This window comes from Equus caballus, chromosome 2, assembly GCF_041296265.1.
Source record: "Equus caballus isolate H_3958 breed thoroughbred chromosome 2, TB-T2T, whole genome shotgun sequence".
NCBI classification, from domain to species: Eukaryota; Metazoa; Chordata; class Mammalia; order Perissodactyla; family Equidae; genus Equus; species Equus caballus.
Genome location: NC_091685.1, coordinates 71,813,437 through 71,834,322, shown reverse-complemented (window position 1 = coordinate 71,834,322; position 20,886 = coordinate 71,813,437). Strand labels below are relative to the sequence as shown.

The following is a 20,886-nucleotide window of genomic DNA, read 5'->3' as shown; positions in this document are numbered from 1 at the left end:
AGATTCCTAAAGCTTCCTCCTGTACCATCTTCCCCAAATCCTCTCCATCTTTATTTATTTTAAAATATTTTGTTACTTTGATTAAATAGCCAAATTTTTTTTTCAGGTACTGGCGACCCTACCTTAACCAAGTGAGCAAATATCTGACAACTCTTTAGATTTTTGCCTTCCGTAGATCCTAAATTTAGAAAAATAAAACAAAACTTTCCAGCTACCTCTCACTATATGCATTAATCAGATCAACACTGTTGTAAGAGCTGCATGGGAAGACTGGCCCAATCAACAAAGATACTTAGCCTTTCCTAGGTTAAGTTTGTATAAGTAAAATATTATTAATATAAATCTTTCAGAAAATGCATGCCTTATGGGACAGTCTTAGAAATTTGTCAATGACTTTGCTGTCCAATTTTACCCTTAAGGAAAACTATTCATCAAGCCCTTCTCAAATATCCCTACAGAGAATTTTATTCTCTTATTGGTTACTATAATAAATTAACTTCAGCCTTTCTTAATGCTGGCCAGAAGGCTCCTGGAAAGGACTTCACTAGGAACACTGAACTATTCATACTTCAAAAACTAGACTCTTGAGTACAGCCTTCTGAGTTGACATCGCTTAGATAGAACAATGGGCTGAGTCAAGATTTCTAGGACTTTTTTAGTCCAGAAGCTGACAAACATCACGAAAGCAGACTGCCCCAAGATCCAGCAGAATAAGAATTACTAGGACTGACTGAACTAAATGAAATTTAATTGTTGTTATTTGTTTGGAATATGATATTATTTTTAGTCTTCTATTTTCTATATTTAATGAATACATAAAGTCCTTTTTTTTTCCTCTTAAGCTATCTCTAATGCTCAGTTTAGTAGACTATGCTTTTGTACACCAAAATGTAACATCTTAAAATGATTATCTGATTGTCACTGACCCACTCAGAATTCAGAAATAAATGGTTTTACTTTTCAGGACTATATTGTCCTTTTCATTGGTTCAATAAAAACCTATACTCCTTTTTACTAGAATACAACTGAACAAATCAATTATGCAACCAAGGCCATACCTGGAATGTCTTATTTGAGAATGATTTTCAATTAATCAATTATGACAAGCCTACTACTAAGAAATTTATGTAGAACCAATTCCTGTATCGTGCTGCCAGGAAAAACTGGCCTAGTACCTGACTTACAGGGTCACAGCATAACAGGTGGCAAGGTCATTTCCTAGTAGTCAAGAACCTTGGAAAATTTGGAAACACTCAAGAAGAAAGAAATTCACCCAAATGTATAGGTACTGCTGGTGAAATGTGGTGGAGAATATACTGACCTTGGTTTCCTGAATTGGGATGGAAGAGCAAGTAATAGTTTCTTTAAAAATCCCAAACAAGATCCCTTATGAAAACTTGTGAACAGAAATCAATTCTGTGGCTTTAGTAGTTGTTCAATACCATAACGCTCTAGATTTTCAGAGCAAACTCAAGAGGCCTATATGCTTAATTAACACTCTCACTGTACCTAAATATTAGGTTCTGATGAGACCAGACTTTCTTTTGAAAGAATAAATATTTGTAAATTATTTATGACCACAAGAGTAGACTATCAGAAAATTTATCCAAAACTTGGAAATAAAGCAAAAACAGTCAGTGGTACACCTTTTTAACATCTACGTGGGCAAAAGCCATCCAAGGATCGTTTAGGACAATGTACTGAGTTCATCTCATTGTTTACTACTGATTAAAAGTCACAGACTTAGGTTACTTCCTAACTTGATTAGATTTCTGTCCAGTAAAGATGCAAACAAGGAAGCATCACTGAAGAGAATGGCTTCAGTAGTTGGAGAATTATCTTGTTTCACAGGCCTTCCTGTTCCCATTTCCACTCTAGAAATAGACAAAAACCATCTCAGATGGATGCTCACCTACAGCCTAAGACAGAAATGGCCTCTGGCCTCTATATTTTTCTGCTTCAAAGCCCAGAAAGTAGTAGGATGTTTTTTATAAATAATCTCCATTTCAGAAAAGCTAAAATAAATAACATTCTTATTCGTGCTAACAAAACTTGTCATTCTGAAAGGTAGAAAAAACGTTATTAACTTAAAAGAAAGACTTGCCAAATTTCTATTGTTTTTTATGGAATAATCTCAGAGATGGTCAAAAATACATAAGGTGAATCTCCATAATAATTTCTAGAATGTCAAGATACATATATACACACACACACACATCATTATGTACTAAGAATATTTATCCAACAGTAGAACCAAATCCATAGATTATCAACATACTTTATAGTATGATGTTATACGATTTAATAGCAAGCATTTTAAAGTTCAATAAACACAAATGAATAAAAATAAGAACAAGCAACGGGACATATCAGATAAAACTCTAATAAAAAAATAGAATAGTATGTAAAGTAACATACATTACAATTGGATCTTCACTACAACAGCAAAGTCAGCTACATCGTAGCAACATCTCTATTAACCAATAAGGAAATAGTCTCAAAACAGGTAAGCAACTTGTAACATAACAATTACCAAGCTGAGAAGTAGAACAAGGACTCAAACCCAAGTCGTCTTCTCCCAGTTCTGTGCTCTGTCTAGTAGGCTTAATTATGTAAACAGAAATATGACATAACCCTCTTTAATAGTACTTAATTAAAATATAACTCAAGATCTCACCATACCATATATTTTAGTTACTGCCAAGAACCTAAAAGTTCCCATCTGTATGGCTTTATCAATTAACTGATCAATTGTGCCAACTTGGTGCCTACCAGAGACATAGCTTTCCTAAGCACCCTGAGATGACATAAGTAAAAACTGTGACCTCTGCTCTACAGTAAATTACAACCTAGTTGGAAAAATAATTCTAAAGTGAAATTATTCAGAGTACATTAAGAAGGGTGTATGGTGCAGCAAAAGTAAGTGTAGACTCAGAAGAATACTATGGAGCATTATATAGTAGTTAGAAGCAACAGATTCACAGATAGTAAAACAGATCAGAAACACAGTACTTAGAGAAAAAAGTAAAACTGAATGAGATATAAAACAACAACAGGTATGCATTTAAAAATACATGTATACAAAACAATGAGAGTCATTTTGCAAAAATACATAGATGTTCGTTAAAGACACTGGAACACTGCCTATGGAGGAGGGGAATGGAAAGAAAAGAGACTATGAAGATTAAAGAGTAAAAAGAAACAAAAAAGCACAGGGTTTGCTGGACTGGAATGTAATGCAGCTATTAAAACTAATAAAATTGATCTATATGGACTGACACGTAAAGAGAATCAAGATAATTTTTAAGTGACAAAAGCAAGACAGAACACATGTATAATATTCCATTTCTGAATATGTGTGTCTTGTATAAATGCACACGTGCAAGTATGAAAGACAGAGTCTGGAAGAACACACCAAACTAAAAACAGGGGTAATCTCAGAGATGAAACAGTGAGGAAAGAAGACTTTCTATTTCTGAACTTTTTAATAATTTTACAATTTATTTTAAGTTTGTAAAATGAAAATCTTATAAACTTTAGAGTTAGACAGAAGTAGGTTCAAACACCAACTATGCGATTTTGGGCAAGCTACTTAACATTTCTTAGATTTTTTTTATCTATTAAATAGAGAAAACTACACTAACTCATGGGGGGTTACAAGAATTAAAAGAGACAACAAATACAACACTCCTAGCACAGTGTTCCTGCCATTCCCTTATGTAAAAGCATGCAATTAAAACTAAGAATGGGTGATAATGAGAAAAGCAGTAGGTATTTAGAGAAGAAAAAGAACACGGAAGATGAGAATAGTTATAGAAAATTTAAAGAAAAAGCTGGGACTTGAGCTGAACCTTAAAAAATTGTAGAATATTAATAACACAGAGTTGGGACAAACGTATTACTAAATAAAAGAAATAATCAGAGTAAATACATAGAAAAGAGAATGAGATATATAAACATGTGTCCCAGTGCCTACCAAAATACATGCTCCATAAATATCTGTTAAATAAATGAAAAAGGGTACACATTATGGAATAACAGAAAAAAATAAGACTGTTTAGGTAGGATAGGGTCAACTTTTAGAATTCCTTGAAATCAAAACAAAGATTAGATTTAATGCGGTTGCCAATGCAAGGCTTCTAGAGATGAAGTTATCTGGCAAAACCACATTTTAGGAAAATACAGTGTGGAAATAAGCCAGATTGACAGGGCATAAAATAATTAACCAGTTATAATGAATAAGTTATATATATAAATACACACACACATAGGATATAGCACAAATTACACATATAACAATATTATTACAGACAGGAAATGAGATGGGGAATTGAACTAAGCTGGAAGCTGATTAGAGCAGAAATGTAATTAAGATACTAGAATATGATACCAAACTGCCCTAGTAATTACAATTAGCATTTGTAGTTACAAATAGATACATATATAAATAAACTTCAAATTACTTCTCAAGAACATTATACAGTAAGAGTCAATCTCCTACATGTTAACTCACCTGATCCTCTTGAAATAAAACGCCTTTCTGAGCATTTATTCGTTTAAACAGATCCCCTCCTTCACAGTAATCCATCACTATGTAGAGAGAGCCATTTTCTACAAAATATAAACAGTATATTCCACTTTAAAAAATGTATATCAAAAGCATAGCTAAATTAAAGGTACTTAAAGGTTTACTAAAAAGCAGTAGTTAATAGTGTTCTGTTAAACCAAAAACAGAACTATACTCAAAAGAATTAGAGTGCAAAGTCAAATCACACAGGCTGTACAATAACTTGGGTTAATAGGCAGCTCCATCATTGATGATATTTTTACCAAGAATATAGCATCCTGTTGGATAGCACTGTCCCTACTGACCTAAACATCTCTGGAACATAGACAAAAAGAAGACAGATATACTTGATTTCATTTAATAGATATATTTCCTTAAACATATCTATAAAATGAAGTTTTTCCACCAATTTGTCAGAGATGGCTTATCTTAGTTTCCAACTGACGGTTACTTTTCAGCTTTGATTGATCCACTTAATCAATTACTCGTTAAACAAATACAATAATAGATGCTGCAATGAACACTGAGGATTCAACAGTGAATAAGACAGTCTCTATTCCTTTGGAGGTTCCTTTGATTTTACTCTCTTTTTAAAAATTGCATAAAATCTGTGAACAAACATGAAGATGGGGCACTGCCCTATTCACCTTTATGCCTCAGTCCACAGAAAAACGGACTTCCATGACTTCCCGTGGGTGGGCAGAACTAGAAGAACACTTCTAATCCTTCTCTCCACCTTTATTCTTATATAAGAATAAAACTAAGCTTATTTTTTCCAATTAAGGAAGAGTGGCTGATACCATTTCTAACGTGTACTAAACCACTACTTACTAGTAAGATTATTGCAACTTAAAGAACAGTTTCCCTGGTTTTCACTTTTCTTACTACCCTGCGCTTATGGCCTTATTTCCAGCAGTATTTATTTCTTGCACCTTGTGGTGGTGATCTTGTTACTCATAGTGCTCATATCTCCCTTTTGATGTACTAATTCTAATGTGCCACTGATTGGGAACATACGTGACTGAGCTAATTAAGAAGCTGCATAACTCTTTATTATTGATATGGAAAGATCATCCCAATATACATGTGAGAAACCATAACATGAAAAAAAACCAAAAAACCCCAGAAAACTGTACAGTCCACTATTTACAAAAAATATGTACAGGATATCATCATTTATGAAGCATAAGAAAGAAAAGGCAAAAAATTATGTAAAGTAAGCTATAATTTACATATGTTTATTAATGCTTAGAATAGTTCGGGAAGGAAATACAAGACAGTAATAACAGTGGTTAACCCCAGGAAAGGAAAATAGGTGGCTCAAAGATAGGAATAGAAGGCAAACTTTTTACTGTTATGTAACATTTGAATTTTGTACCATATGCGTGTATCAAAAAATAAAACTATCAAAAGATTTTTTTAAAAGGTGAGTGTGTGTGTGTGTGAGCGAGAGACACACACTCAAAAACAGAGACAGGGAGACAGAGAAGTCAAACAGGACCTGAGAAAGGGATGAAGAAGCAATCCTGAAGTAAAATGTTTGAGCTTCAGTACGAGTTTCAGTACATTAACTCTGTAATGTTTTCTGCTGCTTAAAATTTTATTATTTACTTTTGGGATAAATACTACTTAAAATGTAGGTTAACAGAAAAGTCTTTTCTCCAAGAGGGAAGTACTAATCTGTTTTGTATTCCTTCAATCATTCAAACAACTGAGTGCTAACCATGAGGCAGGCATTTTGCACAAGATGCTAGGGATACAGAAATATAACACACCATCCTTATTACCAGTGGGCTCACACATTAATGGAGAAATGCCCTCCAAAAAAACCCAAAAACCACCACCACATAGAAACTGCTTGAAGTTGAAGCAAAAAGACTGTAAGGCAAATGACAAAGCCTCAATGCACGTTAGAAAACGACGAAGAGTGAAAATGACTCAGCGAAGCATGCACTGTTGGTTGGCTGAACCAACAGCTAATTTTAACACTCTTCTCCCTTCATGACCCCTCACTTTAAAAGCTGAAAAACTCCCAAATTTTCTAATTCCCAGTCTCTCCTACAGGAGAGAGGTGGTCATTGACCCAGTTTGGCCAATAAGACCTTAGAGGAAACCTGACAGTGGCTTCTAAGAAAGCATTTGGTTGTCTGATTAAAGGAACAGATTGAAGAGAAGAGCTGCTGGTGCTGCCATTTCCTCCCTCTTTTGGACCTGGTTGCAGACATGTGCCTGAAGTTGCAAGAGCCATCTTGGGACAAGGTGAAGGGCACTAGGCTGAAAAAGTGACATACTCAGGATGGCGGAGTGGAAAGACAGAAAGAGTCTGGATCTTGGTAACACTGCTGAGCTGCCATATATGCCCTGTTACAGGACTGCTTATCTTTAAGACTTCCTGTTAGGTGAGACAAGTATCTTTCTCTTAAGCCAATATTGGTCAGATTTTTTGTTACCTATAGCAAAAAGTGATCCAAATTTAGCCTCAAAGAAAAGCTTTCTTCAAATAGAGAAGTTAGATTTTGGCAGCACTGATGGGGAACAAGTAGAATGCCAACACCTATCTCCATATACAACATTGAAAGCTTCCATGAAAGATATAAAAACTAGTTTAGAAACAGTAAGAAATAAAACAAGCTTAAGAGGATAAAAAATATAAAATGTAGGAAAATAAAAATAAAAAAATGAAAGGAAGTAGATGCTAGCTACAGGCAATTAAAGATAGAAAGTAATATATGAACAACAGAGTGGAGAAAGTAAAAATGTCCAACACAGATCCCCAAACATACAGTGATACATGATAATCCCCTACTTTCTCAATGAGAAGATTAAAATTTTTTGAATTTATAAATGTTAGGGATATAGATGAAACAGTAAAGTGTCTGATTATAATATTTAATATTATAATCTAACTATACATTTATATACCTAGAAATATTGTTTTCTTCACACTCTCATGTTTTATGAAACAATTTTATCCAAACTTTTGACATCTATCTTCAATATCAATGTCTTTTATTGATTCATCTGCTAGTTTTTCCAACACACATGATCTTCATTTCCATTTAACAAAAAGAGAGCACTTTTTAAATCTGTTTATGTTGTCACTGGAATTTTTCTATGCCATAACTCCTATACGTATAATATCAGGACTTTAAAAATCATCCTAGAGGGCTTATATGCATGATTGTCACAACACAACCATACTGCCTTTTAAGTGACTTTAGAAGACTTACTTATGACGGTATCTAATGTCTGCAATTATAACATCAACATTAACTTCTTTGATGCCTCTTTTGTAAACTGATTCTGCCTAAGAATCTCTCTAAGCACTCAAAACTAACTCAGTGACATCTTCTTCCCCTGAAGTATTCTGTCACTTCAATGCATTAAAAAATTTTGAGAGCCCATCCTGTAATATGAGAAACTTTAGAAGAAAGAATTAGTTTATAAGCTAAGACAATTTTCTGGCAAACAAATTTTGGAATATTTTTCCTTATATTGAGATATATGCATTTTTTTTTAAATAGTGAAATGAAAACTTTTCTGCAACAAAGGAAAATCAGGGGCCGGCCCAGTGGCACAGTGGTTGGGTGTGCATGTTCTGCTTCGGTGGCCCGGGGTTCACCGGTTCGGATCCCAGGTGTGGACATGGCACCGCTTGGCAAAAGCCATGCTGTGGCAGGCGTCCCACATATAAAGCAGAGGAAGATGGGCATGGATGTTAGCTCAGGACCAGTCTTCCTCAGAAAAAAGAGGAGGATTGGCAGTGGTTAGCTCAGGGCTAATCTTCCTCAAAAAAATAAAAAATAAAAACAAAGAAGAATCAGAATCTGCAGGAAGAAAAGGTACAAAACATTCTAAGAGAACAGATTCAGAATTCTATTAAGTCATAGTCTGGTGAATTTCAGTGCTAAAGAAAGAGCCTGTTGGGGGCAGCCCCATGCATAGGGGTTAAGTTCAGCACACAACTGCTTCAGCAGCCGGGTTTGTGTGTGTGGACCTACACTACTTGTCAGTCAGGTTGTGGTGTGACCCACATATAAAGTGGAGGAAGACTGGCATAGATGTTAGCTCAGGGCTAATCTTCCTCAGCAAAAAAAAAAAAGACTCCTTTCGGCATCAAGAAAAGATAAAGCAAATTACCTCCAGAAAGCATTATATTGGACTCAAACTTTTTCTTTAAAGATTTTATTTTTCTATTTTTCCTTTGTCTCCCCAAAGCCCCCTGGTACATAGTTGTATATTTTAGTTGCTGGTCCTTCTAGTTGTGGCATGTGGGATGCTGCCTCAGCATGGTTTGATGAGCAGTGCCATGTCCACACCCAGAATCTGAACCAGCGAAATCCTGGGCCGCTGAAGCGGAGCGTGCAAACTTAACCACTCAGCCACAGGGCCAGCCCCATGGACTCAAAGTTTTCTAGAGAAACATCAAATGCCAGAAGACATAGTGCACTTGTAAGGGGAAAAGAGTAATCAAAATACTTATTCACATATAAAAGCATCAGTCAGATACTCTCAGAAATGCAAATATTAATTGCATCGAGGGAATACAGCATCCATAAGCTCTTCATGAAAAAAATATTGATAAAACCTAGCCAAGCAAGAGATGAATTCAAGTAACTCAGGAAAGGGGAAGGTAAGGTATAAAGAAGTAGAAATAAGAACTGAATCTGTCTAAATATAAAAGAACCAAGGCCAAATAACCCTGAGCATTATAATTTCAGAACAAAAGATAAATTGTTTTTATCATGTCAAGATGAACAAAAATCAGTTAGTGGGGAGGAACTGTAAATCCACTAATTTCCTCATCTTTCATGGCAGACATTCAAAATAATGTCAAAATTGAGATTTTTTTAACCAACTTTATTTTTAAAATGGACAGATTTGAAATGTTTGCATATATATGCTATTTTTAATCATTTCAGAGAATAATTAAATACTTGTGTTTTAGAGTTCCCAAAAGCTCTACTGAGAAGCTAAGGAAGTCCAAAGAGCTACCTGGATTAAAATGAGAAGGATTCAGGTCAGGGAGAAATAGGGACTGTGACAAGATACAATCACCAGATAAAGTTACACCACATAAATTTTAGAATAAACTCATAAGCCAGGGCTGGAGAGCTTGTGAAGAACTCTCATTCCCTTTAGTCTAACAATTCCACTCCTACAGAAATACTGCTCTAGTACACAGATACCTGTAACAACGATGTTCAGTACAACATTATCTATAAGCGAAAAACTAAAGACAACCTAAGTATCCAGAACAGAAAACTGGCCAAACGAATGGTGATAGAGCCATAAAATGGACACATGGGGATACACGACAGATGTTACAAAAAAGTTGTAAAACATGAGGTGCATCAATACATAACAACATGGAAAGATATCCATGAGATACACAGTGAAAAGAACAAGATGCAGAAGTACACTCATATGATCCCACTCATTTTTAAACATTAAAAGCTATCCGTATATGTTTATTCCATGTAGGTAAAGAAAATACAGTAAAGAAAAAACACTGAATTATTAACAATGCTTAGCCCTAGGGAATGGGAATGCAAGTGGAGGAACAGAGCATTTAAGGTTCATGCACATCTGTACTCTTTAAATATGTTTACCATGAGCATTGATTCCTTAAAAAATATAAAGCAATAATAATAAAACTTCACTTAAAGAAGGTGCTACTCCTTTAGAATCATTCATATGTTTCTATGTGAAACATTCAACATAAATAGAAAATGTCTGTTGAAATATGTGTTGACATATATTCAAATCTTTTAACTTGAAATATTAAAATCTTGGCGACGAAAGAGAAAAGAAGCTACAAGATAGATGTCAGGGGAAGATAAATAAGGAAATTCAAGGTCCTGGGAAGAAAGAGATGATTAACACTACTCTTTCATATGAGGTATAGATACTCATTTCACTGCCATCATAAAATAAATAAACAAACCGAGGACCTTATGACATAATGTGTTAAATGACCCTTTTTTAAAGAGGATGTTCTCCTTTAGTAGATACCAAGTTTATCTGGGAACGAGGATACTTTCACTCTAATTCAGACTCTGAAACTGGTATGTGATGTGACCTTGAAATAGTCATTTAAACTATCTTCTCCTTTCAATGTAGGATCCTTTTTTGTAATTCATAGGGATTTATAATAATAATAATGGGAAGGACTTCAATAAACCACCTTGACCTACCTTTATTTAGAAAAGCTTTGCCTTATCTTTCCTCCATTACCAAACATAATGGTATATATTTCCAAGACAGCAATATAGCTATAAAACTTTTAAGAACTTGAGAATACTTCCAATACACCTCACTATTATAACAATGAGGTGTATACAGGAGAACACTAACGAGTAGGATACTTTCTAAAGATCAGAACATTTTCTCAGTGGCAGTAGTGGTAGCACTTAAAGCGAGTTTAGTTGAAAAAGATGTAAATTACTGTTCTTGCTTCATCCACATTGTTGCACTTACCACACTGCTTCTTTTTAGCCATCACAGTAACAGTGAGCCACTATTAAACTACACAGAGACAGTGTAGTATTAGTATTATCCTAGAATCAAGCTGATATTCATATGCATATGTATTAAAGCAAAAAAGATATACTTGTTTTCCTGAGAGTACACTCATAAAAATATTCCTCATAAGAAAAACATTCAAAACTTGTCATATGGCTTAGAAGTTCTTTTGAACTCTCTTGCAAAATTTGTCTGACCTTCAAAGGATTCTCTGTACTGGACAATATTTGGATGCTTCATGTTTGCCAACACTGCAACTTCTCTCCTTGATTCTTCCCTTTCTTTATTGGACATCTTAAATGGGATGGAAAAAGAAAATATTAAACCACCAATAAACAACCTAAACAGTCCACCAGTAAGAGAGTGGTTAAAAAATAATGGTTCCAATAAAGCATAATCCAAATAACAAAATATAGCCAGAAGTTAAAAAGAATGAGTTGAATCCACAAGTAAAAACATTTTAAGATGCTCAAACTAGATTAAGGTACAGAACAATAGGTGTTGTATTTTTATTTTTTTCTTAAAGATTTTATTTTTTTCCTTTTTCTCCCCAAAACCCCCCAGTACACAGTTGTATAATCTTCGTTGTGGGTCCTTCTAGTTGTGGCATGTGGGATGCTGCCTCAGCGTGGTTTGATGAGCAGTGCCATGTCCACGCCCAGGATTCGAACCAACGAAACACTGGGCCGCCTGCAGCGGAGCACACGAACTTAACCACTCGGCCACGGGGCCAGCCCCTGGTGTGGTATTTTTTTTAAAACACACATATACAAGCACACATCATAGAAAAAAACCTGAAAGGATATACAGACTATTCTGAAATTAGTGGTTCTCTATGAAATTATGGCAGTTATGCAATGCCATATATTTTTTTATTCTCTAACAATGAGCCCTTTGGTAACCAGACTATTACTTGAATAACCAAACGAAAAACATACTTACTCTTGAGATGTTAATTTCCTTGATAACATATTGTCTCTCATCTTCTGTAGATTTAACAAGAACAGCTTTTCCAAATGAACCTTCTCCAATCTTCTGTAGTCTAACATACTTCTCCATGGCTCTTTTTCTAAGGCATCTTAACAGCTATGCTAGACATAAAAAAAAAAGTAACAGTTAACAGTGATAAAGTATGTCTTCTGTGACAATTATAATGTTTAATTCAAATTCTAATTCCTTAGTGATTTGCTTACTTAAAAAAAAATATTCAAAATCTTTACTGAAAGTTAAATAAACTTTATCTCAATTTTACTCATGCAACCTAATTACAGCTAGAAAGAAAACCAGTAACATTTCAATTTTATAAGAATGCTTTGGAAAGTCGAATGTTGTATATACTTAATGTCTACGGAAAGAAAAGCAAACTTCTTCCCACATCAATTAATTAGCAGCATTACTTTATTATCTCCAATAAGAACACAAGCTTAATAAGACCATTTCCCAAAGTTATTTAATTCCCTCTTATCAGACATTTAAATTGTTCATTGACATTTAAATTGAAAAATTCTTCCACATTTCTTGAACGTTTGTATTTCTTCTCTTTTGAACTATTCACTCATGTTCTTCGTCCATTTTCTACTTAAACAGTCTTCTTTTTATTAATCTGTAAAAGCTCCTTCTCTAATGAAGATTTTTTCCTTTATGCTATTTGCCTTTCAATTTGATTTAAAACAAATGTTTATTTTGATATGAACAAATTTATTAATCTTTCCTTTATATTTCTGCCTTTAGTATCATAACTAGACCTGTACTATACCAAGATATTTGATTAAGGTCATTAGTAGCTTTAGCAATAGTAATTTCAGGAGAGTGGTGGGGACAGAAGCCAGAGTACAATATGCTAGGTGGTAAAAGCTTATAAAAGTGAACTAGAAGGGAGAGGAAGGGAGACGGAGGGAGAGAAAGGGTGAGAGAAAGAGTCACAAAAGCAGTCACTAGCACTGCCTACTGGCAAGATTACCCTTATTGTGGGGATACATGAATGCACATTATTAATTAATTAATTAATTAATTAATATTTAATTAACCTAACTCGCTATTTTCTATTTCCAATCACAGCAAGCAGGCTTTCTATGTATGATTTCCTTCTAGGAGAAAATGGGCTTGTCATAAAGACTATATTAAAATTTCTGTGATAGTTTACAATATTTCTCATCGTAAATTAACAAATCCATGTTCTCATTTCATCCATCAATACTAAACTTGTTTAATTTTACTTTGCCTCTAAAAAAATGATCCAATATCCTAAATGACAAAATTTATATTCTGGTCTGTAAGACTAAAGGCCAGAATCCAGCCTGTGGTAAAAATCCATGGCATAATTATGCCTTATGAAATTTTGTGGGTAAGAGCCTTCCTCTATATTAGAAAACATTATAACCATTTTCCATTTCAAAACTTCTATAAGAAATCACAAGGCTCTTAGCAACTGTAAGAAAAATAAGACATTAACTATTGCAATAGCACTACAGCATCATCAGTGAGTTAAAGAAGAAAAGTCATTACAAACATACTTCCAAGTTCAAATTTGGTCAACCAGCATAATATAACAGCTCTCTGGACACCAGCCAGAATTTAATGCTTTCTCCAAGACATGAAAGTATATTACATTACTATGCCATTTAGAAAAAATATCAAGATAAACTCATCTTAGAAAACTAAATTTCATAAACCAAATTACATTAAATAACCTCATAATAAGATTATTTCACAATCATCATTATTCTGTGACTTTTGCCAAGAAAGAAAAACAAAATTAGTCTATTTGGCCCTGCCTCAAAACTCAGTTGCCAATACCTTTCGAGGGACCATACTAACAAGATGGAAGCTCCAAGAGCCCCTACTATTGCATTCTACTGCCTACCACATTACTGAGCATTGCAGCTCTGACAACTCGGTAAACTAGAGGAGAAGCTACTGCCTCACGTAGAGAAGAAAGATGACTTTAATTGCCATCAAATAATGTCAAGTGCAGACACTTTTCTGAACAATGAAAGACTTGTGATCGATGACTTTCACAGCAAGTGACAATCCCTCTTCTTCTGCAGAGTCTACACCAGACTAGTGTAGTGCATTACAGGAAGCGAAAGGAAAACAGGAAAAGAGTTTACTTTCAGTGTCTTACAACATATTTAACTGAGCCACTTATTTCCTAGTTGTGAGACTTCTCAGCTGAATTACAATCCTAGAAGATTTTTCAAACCAAATGAAACAAAATAATAAAATGGGAGCCGGCCCCATGGCTGAGTGGTTAAGTTCGCAGGCTCTGCTGCAGCGGCCCAGGGTTTTGCCGGTTCGGATCCTGGACGTGGACATGGCACCGCTCATCAGGTCATGTTGAGGTGGCATCACACATGCCACAACTAGAAGGACCCACAACTGAAAATATACAACTATGTACCAGGAGGCATTGGGGAGAAAAAGGAGAAAATAAAATCTTAAAAAAAAAAAAACAAAAACACCAATGTACTATAGGCTTACACATCCAAAATCATCATGATACATAACTGAAGGAACATAAGGATCCTGTTCTAATTTCATTATTGTAATAAATTCAAATTATAAATAAATGTTTGCCCTTTCTACACTTCAGCTCCTAACATCGAATGAAAATCACAATATCAATTTGACAGTATTCTTAAAGTCTCTAACAACTATATCAGTTTAATGACTATAATACATATCTGCTATTGAAGTATTCAAAGCATACAATCAAAGATGTTTTTTATATTTGAGCTTTCCAACGAGTTATGTGATGTAACAAATAAAGAAATGGGTTCAGAAGAGAAAAGCTATATGACCAAAAGCAAACCACATGACCTCTGTGGGCCTTAGTTACTTCACCTAAAAACACTAAAGATTTCAGCATTATTTAAGCATAATGCTAAGCATAAGCCTACCAACTCTATTAGTCTATGACTCAAGGAGAAGAAAATAAAGAGTAAGTAGGTCAGAAAATAAGAAACTTCAACACTGTTTAGAACTGAATTATTAGCTACAAAGAGCAGGAATGACAGAGAAATATGACCAAAGCTTTTCCTTCTGAAAAATCAAAAGAAGCCATGAGAGTAATTTCTTTATTCTAAATCTTTAAAAAATCAAAAAACAAACTGCAATTTACAATTAAACACACCATATTGAACATACATGTTTACCTCTTTTTCTTCCCCAAACCTAACTAACACAACTTTAAAGGGATCAAAAGGGCATAACAGGAGAGAAGGCAACAGCAATAAAATTCTGGAAGCTGACAAGCACAAGAACAAGCAGCAACTGACTTAGGAGACTAGAGAAAGCTGTAGCCTAAGCCAGCAGTGGGAAATAAGTCAGTTCCCACTACAGACTAGCTCAATAACTGGAAGCACCAGGTGCCTCTGAGAGTGAGGATAATATTAAGACTAAACCAGGATTGGTTGAAAGACTGGGTAAGCAGCAGTTAGACACACAGCTTGCCTCCTCCACCTCTCTCAGTCAGGTGACTACCCCTCTCTCATCTTGGCAGAAGATTGGAGATGACTCTAGATTGGGGATACTGACACAGTCGAGAATGGAAATACCATGTACAATCCGGGAGATAAAGTGAAAATCTATATAATAAAGGGTGAGACTCTCTGTTCCAACCACGATGGCGTAGCTTGTATCAGACCATCCCATCTCCAAAAACAATCATAAACGCTGAGTAAAATACATAAAACAAGAGACAGGAATTGAGGGGCTATAATCATTGAGAGGTGGAACATTCTAGTGAGTTCCACATTCACCCCAGCCTTTTCCCTGAAGACATTTTGCAAACTGAGGCATGGCAGCATGGAGCTTAAGTAAAAAGTAGCAGTCATACTGGGCTGAGGAAAGAGGTAAGTTTAGGGCTGCCAAAATCCTGGAGAGGAGGAAAAACGAGTTCAAAAGTATGCATGTAAACTCCTCTCCTGTCAGTTAGCCCATTCCTAAATTGTGCATACACAAGGCTGACTAAAACAGACTAGTCCTAACAAAGCCTGAAAGCAATCCTTGACAGGATCAAGGTTATCTGCTAATACTCCAACAGCCTGCCAGAACAAAACATAACAATGTTTGGAAGATATATGCCCAGCATCCAATCAAAAATTATGAGGCATGTCAAAAAAAAAAAAAAAAAAAACCAAAACAATAAAAATAGACTCACAAATGACTCAAATATGGAGTTAACAGTAGGGTACTTTAAATAATCATGATTAATATTTTCAAGAAAATAGAGGAAAAGATGAACAAAATGATTTTTTTAAAGGTGGAGAATTTCAACAAAAACTTGAAACTTATTTTTAAAAATTAAATGAACATTCTAGAACTAAAATATAAAATATCTGAAATTAAGAACTCATTGCATAGGTTTTACAGCAAACAGGATACTGTAGAAGACAGAATTAGTAACGTAAAAAATGGACCAATATTCAACAAGAGAATAGAAAAAATAAAGAAAAAACACACAACAAGAAAGAAAGAAAGAAAAATCAAAAGGAAGATTCAGTATTAGAAAGATTTTAATTCTTAATCTTTAAACTTAAGGCCACCCTAATAAAAACACAAGCTTTGGTGGTGAGGGTGATTAGACAAGCTGATTTTAAAGTTAATATGAAAAAAAGAAGAAAGAATAGCCAGAGAAATACTGAAAAAAAAGACCAATGAAGGAAGAGTTGATATCAAGACACATTATAAAGCTACAATAATTATGAAATACAGAGGCAAATCATAGTAAGTTCATAAACATATCAAAAAAGTTCTTTTAACTTGGTGGATGACCACGGTAACATTTCAAACTGGCAGGGAAAAGATGGACTTTGAAATAAAAAGTATTTAGACAACTAGGTAGTAACGTGGGGAAAAAAAAAGCTAAATCCATTTTCTTCACTTTACACCAGTACAATTCCAGATGATTAAAATACTTAAATGTAAAAAATAAAAACATAATAGTAACAAAACAAAACACGGGAAGACGATTTTTATAATCTTGGAGTGGGATAGCTTAGTATCACACAACTCCAAAATGCCTCAAGAGAGTAATATGACTACACAAAAATCCTGCGCAATAAAAACCAGGTTAAGACAAAATTCAAATGACAAAAAGAAAAAATATATTTTTTAGCTCATATCACCAAGGGCTCATTTTTATAACAAATAAAAAGCTCCTACATATTCATAGTACAAAAAAACCAACAGAAAAATGGACAAAGGATATGGAGTTAAAAGTTAGTAACAACAAAAAGGAATATAATTGATGCTAAAATGTGCAAAGGTATCCAGTCCTCTGTAAAGAGAAATACAATTTAAAAGTACAAGAGATAAGTTTTATGTTATGTATATTTTACCATAATTAAAAAAAAAAACACAAGAGAGCATTTTTCACCCACCAGAATGGCAAAATTTAGAAAACTTATTACTGTACTGTGTTGGAGGGGAATATAGAGAAACAGAATATAGTGAGAATACAGATACAAACTGATAAATATACTAAGGAAAATAATTTGGCAATATCTATCAAAGTTATAAATGTTTAGACACTTTGATCTGGCAATTCCATATCTGGGAATTTTCCCTCCAAATGTATGAAAATGATACATGTACAAAGTTATCCTCTGCAGCACTGTTTGAAACAGCAAAACTTAGGAGGCAGGCCGAGTGGTTAAGTTTGCGCTCTCCGCTACAGCAGCCCAGGGTTTCTCTGGTTCGGATCCTGGGCACGGACATGGCACCACTCATCAGGCCACGTTGAGGTGGCGTCCCACGTACTACAACTAGAAGGACCCACAACTAAAATATACAGCTATATACTGGGGGGATTTGGGGAGAAAAAGCAGAAAGAAAAAAAAAAAGAAATAGCAAAACTTAAATATCCTGAAATACGTCAAAGAGAGGCAACATTTATATTGATATGGATTAATTTCTAAGTACCAGAATAATAAATATGACATACTATTATTTGTGTATTAAAATGAAATATATATGTGCATATTTCTACTTTTACTTATATATGTGTGTATATACATATATACGTAATCTTTACATACATACACACATGTAATTGCTTGTATATGTAAGTAATATCTCTGAAGGGATACAATAAACTGGTGATACTGACTGCCTTCATGGAAGGAAACTGAGTAACCGAGAGAAGATTTTTTTTTTGTACCTTCTGAATTTTAAATCATATGAATGTACTATCTATTCAAAACAATAAATAAAATTAAAATGCTGATTGCGACAAGTAGGAAAGAAAGCTAGCTAAATCAATTTCTTTGGTTAAAATCCTTGAACAGTTCCCCATTTCCAAACTTCTAACCCTAACATCCAAAGTTTTTGATATGGCATCACTCTTCTTTTCAACTATAGATACTATGCTCCAGAAAAAATATCTTAGCCTCTAGTCAAATTAGACATCTTTCCTCACATTTTACTAACAATTTCTTTAAGCCACAAACAAGCAATGTTTGACATAATAAAATTTTGTGCACTAAATATGAAAAATGTCAGAGAATATGAATGAAAAACTGTAACCCCACCAATCTGGAACACTAAGCCTCTTCAGCTGTTTCAGCCGTGTGATGGACAAGTTGTCCTGAAGGGACACATTGGTAAAGGAATGGTAACAGATTTCAAGAAGTCCTTATGGCACTGTCTGCAGCTACAATCCATACTCCCAAAATAATAAAATCCACTATTTTTAATGGATTTTATTAATAAAATCCATCCAAAATAACAAAATCCATTTCTCCCCAAATAATAAATACCATTTTGGGTTGTGGGAGAGGGTCAATTTATCTTCTCAGTGAGGAAAAGTCCCTGCCTTATTTCTTATTACTTGAAAAAGCAGAAAGAAAAATGGGATCCCTATAAGACTTTTTAAAAAATATTTCTTTTTTTCTTTCCAAGTCTATGCAGACAATTAACAGCTTCCCTAGTGGAAATTACCAGCATGCAAATAAAGAATTTAGATTCATGAAATGGTGTCATGTCCACGACTTAGATTAGACAGAGTAAAATTTACTTGGAACACAATGTCAATGTATTATTAAAATGACCTCAAAAGAACTCCTGTGGCCAAGTTCTATAACCCTTACTAAACTCCTAATGGTGACTTCTACTATGCAAAAACCTGTTTTCCCACAAAATAGGCTCCTTACCTTTCACCTAGCACAATGGGCAATCTTAAATGAAACAGATCTGTGGATCCCTAACACTAGACAAATCTAAACTAGAAACAAAGGACTACTTCTTTCCATATTTGGTTGCCCTCCATCATCTCTTCAATACTGCTGCATCATAAGAAAAGGCTATTATTAGCATATATTGGATATTACTTTTAATTCTTCATAAATATTTCTGACGTAACTTACCGTGGCAATAAATTTTCTGCTTCTTGGGGGCAGATCTTACATTAGAGAATGAAAATTAGGCCTGTGTAGAAAAGAGCTATGATGAACTCTTAAAGTAGTAGAACTTTTAATGTCTTACAAATGGAAATTGTTTCAAATTATGGAAACTGAAATACAAGATTATAGGTTAACTAACTGCTACTCATTTTCTAATTAAAATGTATATGTAATTTAAGATCAGAGAAAACATATAAGCAATGTAAATGATTGCCTATTCATATCAAGATTTTGATTTATTATTATTTTAATTCTATTATCACTATAGCTTTTGAAATAATGTCCAAGGATTGCTTGGTAATACATACCGTTCCTTAGAGAATGAACATTTTAATGAGATGATGTTATTTTCCGTGCACTTAAGGTGAGTATCCGTGCAATCTCTACATAAGCAAGTCTAAGCAAGGTCTCCTCATTTCCAATATGACTTTACTATTTTGCACATCATTGCTTCCCCCAAGTGCAACTCACCTCGACGACACAGGACGTTAGTAGGAATAACGGTGATGCTCGATAAGTATCAGCCTAGGTGTAGCAGTCTTCCTAGGGAACTTAAAGGGACAGAGGCACCATCCCGCATTTTGAAAATGACATCCTGAAAGAGAAATCAAGTCTGTCTAACCAGCAGCAGCTCACAGCCAGTCTGAAGGGGGGGGGGGGGGGGCAGTGAGACTCCCACGCCTGACAACAGCCTTTTGCTGACCCCTCCGGCTTGACTCCGTCCCGCCTCGGGCAACGCCCCATGAGACAGGTCCACACTACCCGGACTAAACAAACTGGTTTCTGAGCCCCTTGGAAACGGCGAGCGGCAGCAGGGGGAGTGCCTGGGTTACCGCTTCTGCAACTTCACAGCGGTGGTTGCTAGTGGTCTCAGTGGGGTGGGGGGCGGGCAGCATTTGGGACTGGGAGGCTACCTGCCTGCCACGTCCTCCTGCCTCGCAAGGCCGGTTCAAAATTCTGGGCTACACAGAGACCCGCTAAGGACTCCGCGCTCAGGACGCCGCACCCTGGCTCCCCAAAACCCGGAGCGAGCGCAGCGGGAGGGGGAGCGGCCAGCGCGTCACTGGCGCTGGCGTGTGACGTCAGCTCGCGGAAGCCGGCGCGCAGTGGGAGTGACCGGGAAGGAGCGGCGGGGCGGGGCCAGGGCACTGCAGGTGGGAGAGGATGTGGGGGAAGGAAAGAAGGCGGAAAGGAGTGTGAGGCCGAAAGAGTAAGGCAGAGATGAGGCGAGAACTCACTAATAGGAGCTGACTTGGGATAAAGCATATTATAAATTTGCCACATACATACTACAGCGAGAAAGGGACTTTTTAAAATTTGAGGTCTATTACGTAGGGATGCCACATTTTAAAAATTTTAAAGTACTTTTGCTTTTAAAAAGAAAGCCTTTTT

At 35.3% G+C, this 20,886-nt stretch overlaps 1 protein-coding gene across 34 annotated transcripts in view; it reads right to left on the bottom strand.

The window, feature by feature from the left end:
* The window catches only part of NEK1 (NIMA related kinase 1), a 220,044-nt gene extending 199,455 nt beyond the window's left edge, over positions 1-20,589 (bottom strand). For 11 of the 34 annotated variants that reach the window (XR_011436683.1, XM_070261349.1, XM_070261372.1 and 8 more), the window contains exons 1-5: positions 20,409-20,589; positions 19,966-20,089; positions 12,035-12,183; positions 11,290-11,386; positions 4,514-4,611 (exon numbers count right to left, since the gene is read on the bottom strand). Coding sequence is in view for 33 of the 34 variants with exons in the window: in XM_070261349.1 (XP_070117450.1) it covers positions 4,514-4,611; positions 11,290-11,386; positions 12,035-12,151 (312 nt within the window). In the remaining variant the exon portion in view is untranslated. Of the gene's footprint in view, positions 1-4,513; positions 4,612-11,289; positions 11,387-12,034; positions 12,184-19,458; positions 19,520-19,965; positions 20,090-20,408 lie in introns of all 34 variants that reach the window. The other 23 variants (XM_070261350.1, XM_070261353.1, XM_070261355.1 and 20 more) reach the window with 5 other exon arrangements.
* Positions 20,590-20,886: the final 297 nt, after the last annotated feature.